The sequence below is a fragment of the Suricata suricatta genome, chromosome 12 (assembly GCF_006229205.1).
Source record: "Suricata suricatta isolate VVHF042 chromosome 12, meerkat_22Aug2017_6uvM2_HiC, whole genome shotgun sequence".
NCBI classification, from domain to species: domain Eukaryota; kingdom Metazoa; phylum Chordata; class Mammalia; order Carnivora; family Herpestidae; genus Suricata; species Suricata suricatta.
The window spans coordinates 3253028-3260765 of NC_043711.1; the positions used below are offsets into that span (position 1 = coordinate 3253028).

The following is a 7738-nucleotide window of genomic DNA, read 5'->3' on the forward strand; positions in this document are numbered from 1 at the left end:
GGGGGGGCGCGCGGGCGCCAGGGGTCGGGGGCTCCGGGATCTGGGCGTGGGGGTCCTTCTCTTTGGGTCACACTTGGTTGAGTTACTGGGACTTCTGAAGTTCCAACCCGCGCCGGACTTTCGGGTTTTCCCTTTGCGTGAGTATGAATTTAGGGAATGAATGAATGAATGAATGAATGATTGAAGAAAAAAAGAAGTGAACGAACCTGGCTTCTCACCATTTGGCCGTGTCCTCCTTCCTCCCCTGGACATTGTCTTCCCTCTGTGAAAGGCGGAGTGGGTCGGAGTGAGCGGTCTGAGAGACGCCGATTGCCTTCCCCTAATTTACTCTCCCTCCTCGCCCCTCCACCCTTGCTGCTCATTAGTGCTTAATTCTTCCACTTACTCTGTCGGCCCGGGTCAGCTGTGGCTGGTCCCGGGACTCAAGCGCCGGGAGGGCGTTCGAGGAGTTTCCTGGTGTCCTGAGGGTGGACAAAAGCCCAAGGTGACCCGAGAACAGCACGGGCTGATAGTGGCGGCCACTGCAGAACTGACCTAGGGTTCCCGCTCTCTCCCGCTCAGCATCAGCAGACACCATGTGGATCCAGGTCCGCACCATGGACGGCAAGGTGGCCCACATCGTGGACTCGCTGTCCAGGCTGACCAAGGTGGAGGAGCTGAGGAGGAAGATCCAGGAGCTGTTCCACGTGGAGCCAGGCCTGCAGAGGCTTTTCTACAGGGGCAAGCAGGTAAACCCGCCCCGCCAGCTGCCTCCCGCCCTGCACCTTTGTTCTTGGCTGGTCCAGGCGTCTACACACTCTCTCCCCGCCCCTCGTCCGGTCCCGCTTCACGTCTCCGCAGAAACCTCAAATGCCTGAGTCAGGAACAAAGGCTGCACTCTGCAGATCGAGGCACCGGGCAGGAAGCTGGCACTCTAGACCGCAGCATTTGGGATTTTTAACTCCGCGTCCCCTGCTCTTTTTTTTTTTTTCTTGGAAGCTCCCCTCCCAGTAATTCCTAGAGAAAGAAGTTGGAGGTGGCCAATGGATGAATTTCGAGGGAAGCACCTCGATTCGTTGGTCAGACGCTGGGACGGAAGGGAGCTGGGTTTTCTTTGTAACCCACGCCGCTGGCCCCGTGGCCTGCACCCACGTAGAGTTTGATCCCGCAGAGTCTGTTTTCTGGAAATTTGGGGCCGCTGGTTCAGAGTCCCGAGATGGCGCTTGCTCGCCAGGAATTTCCACTGCTCTGGGCCTGCCCTGCGGAGTGAGGTCGTGCTTTCCTCGGGCCTGCGGGCCGCGCTTTTCTGTGCCCTTTCTTCTCGTTCTCTCCCCGGGCCCCTGGTGGCATTTAAAATGGCCACCCTGGCTCTCCCAGCTGCCCGCACTCGGGACGCTTTCTCCAGGGGCAGCAGGGGGGGTTTCCATTCTTGTCGCTTTTTTCTGGGAGGTGGCGCAGCCTGTGAGCGGGTTTCCCTGGGCGTGGGATGACCTAGCACGACACAGTGTCCGTCCCGTCTGCGGGGGCCATCCTAGAGTTGGGTGCGCCGGAGGGACAGCGGTGTAGCGACTGCACTGGATTAAAAAGTCTTCAGTTGGGCTGCGCGTGCCTGACTTTGTTGCTGCATTTGAACTGGGTTCTGCCGCCATCTGGCGTCTGACTGAGAAATGGGCACCGCGGCCTGGCCCAGTTTCTGGGGGCTGGGAGGATCCAGGGTGCTCCACGCCAAGTGAGACCTGGTGATTAATTTCTTGGGCTTGTGGTGCCCTTGGGAGACCTTTCACCTCCTTCCTGTGACCGACAGGCTGACTTGAATGTCTGAGGAATTGGAATTAGCCCTCCCTGCCCGGGGAGGGGAAGCTGGCCCCGCCAGCTCGGGGATGTGACTGTTCAGTCGCCTTGCGCCTTTGAGAAAAGGCAGGGCTGTGAGTAAGCTGGGCCGAGGCGCTGGCTTCCGCCGCCTCCAGTGGCTCATTTCAGGGGCATCCAGGGGCATCCAGGCCGACTTCGATGAGCCACACAGTCTCTTTGTTGAGCAGAGTTCCTGAGACCCTCACAAACAGGTCCGGGTGTAATTGGGGGGCGGGGGGAGGCTGGATCCAGTCCTTTCAAGTGTGAACGGCTGTGAGCTGCTCCCAGGTGCCGCCGTTTCAAGCCTGCAGCGAAGTCACAAGAGCCACCAACACCTGAGCACCCACCCCAGGCCTTCCCACCGACGCTTTGTCTCTGAATCCGAGCTGCTGCAGCTTTCTCTGCCTCCTGTTCCCCCGGGGTGACTGTATTTCAGAGTAAGTTACAGACGCTAGTTCACGCTGCCACTGAACACTTGCACACACGCCTGTTACCTGAAGTTCAACGTCGGTTTGTGTGTGGTTGGTGTTTCTATCCTTTTTCTCAGGTAGCACTTGTTTCTAGTGAGATAGGCACACCTAAAGCAGACCCTTTGTAGTTTTGACAAACGTCTACGCCCACGGAATCAAACCCCCCATCTCCCTCCATTGGTAATGTGAGCTCTGATCCGCGCGGGAGTCCTCCCAGCTCCCGTGTAGCTGTGGAGTGCGCTGCCAACAGGAGCACCTGCGGGGTTAGAGGCGGATGCTGTACCTTTTAGTCTTCAGGACGTCAGCGATGAGAGACGGGCGCCACTCGGCAGCTCTGTGAGGGAATGTGTTGTCACTTCTGGCTTCCAGATAAGGAAGCCGGGCCTGGAGCGTGATGCAACTTCCCGGAGGATGCTGGGCGAGGCCCTGGTCGGGCTGCTGGGGGGTGTGGACAGCGGCAGGAGGGGCGGGGGGGTGGGGGGGAAGGGGACAAAGGCCTATAATAGCACCTCTGTGAGTCAAGTCTGCAAACAGACTAGGCTAACAGGCGATAGAACGCTGTGCAGTTTCCAGTGGGGGCAAGAGAGCTGTTGTTACAGAATGTTCTAGAGTCTTCGGTTGAAAGCCTTCCTTTTTTTTTTTTTTTAAACCCCTCCCTTTTAAAGAAACATGTAGCAGCCCAAGGTCTGGTCCGCAGTGAGGTTGATTGAGAAGATAAAGCAGAACCTGGTTGAGTCTTTCTCCAGGATATGGGAGGGTTTCGTGGCCGGGTTGTTTAGGCTGAATAGGTTGGCGGTTATGTCGCTCGATTGGCGGAAATGCAAGAAGGTGGAATGGGGGCAGGGACCCGGGTGGCAGGCCCAGCCCAGGTGAGAGAGGCATCTGGTGCCTTTTTTTTTTTTTTTTGGCTGCCCATAAAAATAACAGTGGCTGTCACTCGTGGTGACTTGAGCTCAGGTGCAGCCCTCTGCTCTTTACATAAACTTCCCAAGTTCCCTGCGCAAGTGGCCACTGCCGTGCTCCCCGCCGGCCCCCTGGTAAGAGCGTAGGGTGGTCACGGCCAGGCCCAGCCGGTTCGTGGTAAAGGTAAAGGTGCCACGGATCCGGCTGCTTTGGGTTCTCCTGATGCTGGGGGCCGGCTCATTCCCTGCAGCCGCTGCCACTTGAGAAGTCCTAATTTAGTAGGTAATTTACTTTAGGAAAACAGCTAAATGGGCCTCACTGGCCTCAAAAGGCGTATTAAGGACAGTCTGAAGGATCAGTCCAGATGGCACCCTGGGAACGGCCTTGCGAGGGTCACTCGTGTCCTAGCACCCCACCAGCTCAAATTGGCTTTTCCTGACATGTCCTCGATGTCCTGAAGGGCAGGACTCTGTGCGAGGGAGGGTCCCCTTTCTTCCGCCCCACCCCCGGGGAGAGCTCCCAGCTGGAGGGCATTCCCTCTTAGCCAGGTCAGCAAACCCCTTATGTAAATATTTGTCTCTGAGGCCTGCCCTCAGAGTTGGGGAAGCAGCCTCAGATGGGATGCAAATGACTGGGCGTGGCTCAGGACGAGCCCAATAAAACTTTATTTACAAAAACCGGCAGAGGCTAGACTGTCAGGCCAGCTGTAGCCTGCCCATTACCCGCCCCTGCTTCCACCCGGCCTCCAGGGTTTCTGTCAGGAACTGCACTGCCGTGGAGTGTGCTAGAACAGGTGCCCTAGGGCACTGAGTTGCAGAGAGTTGTCCCCCCCACTCTGGGCAGGGGTGTGTGAGCTGTGGTCTCAGGAGTTCCTTCAACCCTCCAGAGCGGTCGGAGACCCCACAGGGCCACTGTTGATGAGGAGGGGTCGCGTGTGGCCTTGAGGTGCTTCTCTGCTCTCTCTGCCCCCGGGCGGGGGAGCCTGTCCCCTCTGCCGCATCTGGGCTCCGGCTTCGAGTGGGCTCTGGCTTCAAGTTGGCTTCTCTCCGGTCTCTGGCCGTGGGTCCTGTCGGCAGGTTGGGCTGCTGCAGGGCCAGGACTGCGCCCCCAGGAAGGGCTGGGGAACAGCTAGTTTCCTGGCCCCCCCCCCCCTCGCTTGCCACCAGGCCCTGGCCGCGCTCGTTTTCCTCCTCCAGCTGTGGCCCCTCTTGCTCTCAGGCTCAAGGCCCTTGTTAAGCCCCTTCCTGCTTCACCTCCACCCTCCACCTCTCTCGGAAATGGCTGCTTTGAGCCGACTATAGGATCCCCGCTCATCAAGCCCTGGGGCGTGTATTTCCTGACCTCATGTGCCTCTGGGCAGCCCCCAACCCTGAAAAGTACCCCCTGGAAGTGGTCACCAGGGGGCAGAGCGTGGGAAACAGTGGTAGGCGTGGCCAGTTTTTAATCCCAGTTTCCAACGGGAGCCAAGGTGCTTAGATGTCAAATCGAGTACGTGTTTGTTTCGCTCTTACACAGTAAGCATGGCCGAAAACGCCACATGTCCAGAAAGCGGACTTGACTTGGATTAAAAAAAAGAGAGACCATGGTGCCTGGGCGGCTTGGTTGGTTGTCCGGCTCTTGACGTTGGCTCAGGTCACGCTCTCGTCTCGGGATCGAGTCCCCGAGTTGGGCTCCGTGCAGAGCGTGCTTGAGATTCTCTCTCTCTGCCCCTCAGCCCCTCTTTCCTGCTTGTTTTTGTTCTTTCCCTCTAAAACAGAGAGAGACAGAAACGGGGTGGGCAGCTTTGCCTCTCCATCCGCGTCGTCGCACATGGAGTTATCCGCCCCGAACCACTAGTCTGCGGTCTAGTGTAGGTAGTTCGGGGGGATTTTTCAGTGTCAAGTTTGGTTCTACGAGCCGTTAACTCCAAGTTTAACTGTAACGTTCAGACTGCTAACATGAGGTGCGGATCACCTGCCATTCAGTTTTTGTGCTTTTTATTCATGCCATCCGCCTCTGGGGGGATTTTAGGATCCCCTCCCTTTTTTTTTTTTTTTTTTTTTAAAGATTTATTTTTAAGCAATATCTACATCCGGCGCAGGGCTTAAACTCCCAACCCTGAGATCCAGAGTCACCCGCTTCACCCACTGAGCTGGCCAGAGGCTCTGGAATTTCAGGACCTTGAAAATGAATCCAAACGAGCAATGGTCCAGCCCCAGGCCTGGGCCCTGCCTCGCTGCCCCATGGTTCTTGGACAGGACGTTTGTGCACAGCCCTGGGCAGGCGGGGTGGAGGGAGAGGGCACACGACACACACAGATGGTTGTGCAAGCTTCCTGCTGGCTGCGGGGTGGGGGGGAAGCCCTGCTGGAACGTTCCAGAAGTGGCCTCAGGAAGAAGCCAGACAAGCTTGTGAATTATGTGCTCGGTCACCCGCCCCTCCCCCCCAGCCCTTTCCCTGCGCTCTTTGTGCCTCTGTTGGTGGCCTTGGTCCTGCACGGAGCCTGGCTTCCTGACCAAGGCCCCAAGGGGCCCGGGGGCGCTCTGCCCGAGTCTGCGTCATGCAGGTGCCTCGGTTTAGGGTTTATTTCCGGCTCTCTGAGTTGTCCTGTGATGACCGTGGGAGCTGCCTCTGTGTTGGTGCCTTTCCCAGTTGAGCAGGTGGACAAGCACACCTTGTTGTGACAAAGCCAGTTTCCCCTGCAGATAGCGCTGGCGGGAACGTGCCCTGAGGTCACCGGACGAGTCCTTGGGTGCACGTGTCAGGGTCTCTCGGTCAGTGGTTGGGGGGCGGGGGAGGGTGATTCTGCTCCTCTGGGGACACTGGGCAGGATCTGGGGACATCTGGGACTGTCACACTGGGAGGGCTCCTGGCTTTGGGTGCGGGTCAGGGATGCCGCTCAGCCGCCACGGTGCCCAGGACACCCCCAGAGAGAGATGTCTGTGGAGCTGAGGGGTGTCTGCGTAACCGGGGTCCTGGGCCCTGGGGCACACGTGTCTGTTCCTCCTTCGCAAGGCCTCTCAGCCTGCCTTCCGCTGCTTTCCTCGTCACCGTTACGCTGCGGACACTTGCCTCCGTCTTTTTAACTTTAAAATTTTCTTGAAGGTTTATTTTTGGAGAGAGAAAAAAAGACAGTGTGAGCTCAGGGGAGAGGCAGGAGGAGCCAGATGGAGGATCAGAAGCAGGCTGTGTGCAGGTAGCACAGACGTGGGGCTCACACTCCTGAACCATGGGATCAGGACCCGAGCCAAAATCAGACACTTAAACCGACTGAGCCTCCCTGGTGCCCCTCTCCACCTTTTTGTTTAATGTTTATTCATTTTCGAGAGACCGAGACAGAGAGACAGAGCATGAGCAGGGGAGGGGCAGAGAGAGAGGGAGACAGAATCCGAAGCAGGCTCCTGGTTCTGAGCAGAGAGCCCGATGCGGGGCTCAAACCCACAAACTGAGATCATGACCTGAGTGGAAGTTGGGAACTTAAACGACTGAGCCACCCAGGCGCCCCCCCTTAAACTTATTGTGAACTTCTATTTAGTTTTTAAAGTTTTTTCTTTTCTTTTTTCTTTTTTTTTCTTTTTGAGAGTGTGTGAGTTGGGGAGGGACATGGAGGGAGAGAATCCCAGGCAGCCCGATGCCCAGTGTGAGGCTGGTCTCGGGGCCACGAGATCCTGACCTGGATCTGAGGTTCTCTGCAACAGGAAGAGGACGATTTCAGAGAGTTCTCGTACACCCAAGCCTGCCCACGCCCTGGTCCCCAGCTGTCGCATCCCCGCCAGGGTGGCGGGTCTGTTACTGTTCAACGCAGCTGACGTTAGGGTTCCTTCCTGATGTGCGTTGTGTGTATTTGGACGAATGTACCCACTCCTGTGGGTCGGAGGAGCCGCACTCTAAACTGCTTGGTGCCACACCTGCTCAGTCCCTCCTGGCCCGGCCCCTGCCTTTTCCAGAACGTCCCATAGCATGCACCTTGCCTGGACTCCTTTCTTCCCTTAAAAAACAAAACAAAACAAACCCAACAAAAGAGCTTTATTGAGATGTAATTCACGTACCATACAGGTCACCCCCTAAAGCGTGCAGCTCCGTGGTTTTTACTATATGCACAGCGTGGTGCCTCCTCCACCGCTGTCCAGGGTAGAACGTTCCATCACCCCAAACGGAAGCCCCATCCCTGGGGTGCTGGTTAGGCGTCCGACTTTGGCTCAGATCATGATCTCGCAGTCCGTGAGTTTGAGCCCCGCGTTGGGCTCTGCGCTGATAGCTCAGAGCCTGCAACCTGCTTCAAATAAAGGGGCCCCGTCCCTACTACCTGTCACTCCCTGCCCCCACACCCTCCCCTCCCCCGGCCCCAGTGAGCCCCCTCCCGTCCGTGGACGAGCCTGTTCTGGACGGTCCACGCATGTAGACTCCCACCCCGTGGGGCCTGTCGTGTCTGGGTCCTTCCCTGAGCATTGTGTGTTCACGGTTCACCTGCGGGGTGACGGGTGCAGGCGCCTTGCTCCTGCCTGTGGCCCAGGGTTGTGCGCGTGCCCGATGGATACTCCTGAGTGGTGTGCGCG

At 57.6% G+C, this 7738-nt stretch overlaps 1 protein-coding gene across 1 annotated transcript in view; it reads left to right on the forward strand.

Annotated features, from left to right (window-relative positions):
* Window positions 1-7738, forward strand: part of UHRF1 (ubiquitin like with PHD and ring finger domains 1) — a 28396-nt gene that overhangs the window by 754 nt on the left and 19904 nt on the right. Inside the window, exons 2-3 of the mRNA XM_029916451.1 lie at window positions 562-728; window positions 2670-2813. Coding sequence (XP_029772311.1) covers window positions 576-728; window positions 2670-2813 — 297 coding nt within the window. The 5' untranslated portion in view covers window positions 562-575. The remainder of the gene's footprint in view (window positions 1-561; window positions 729-2669; window positions 2814-7738) is intronic.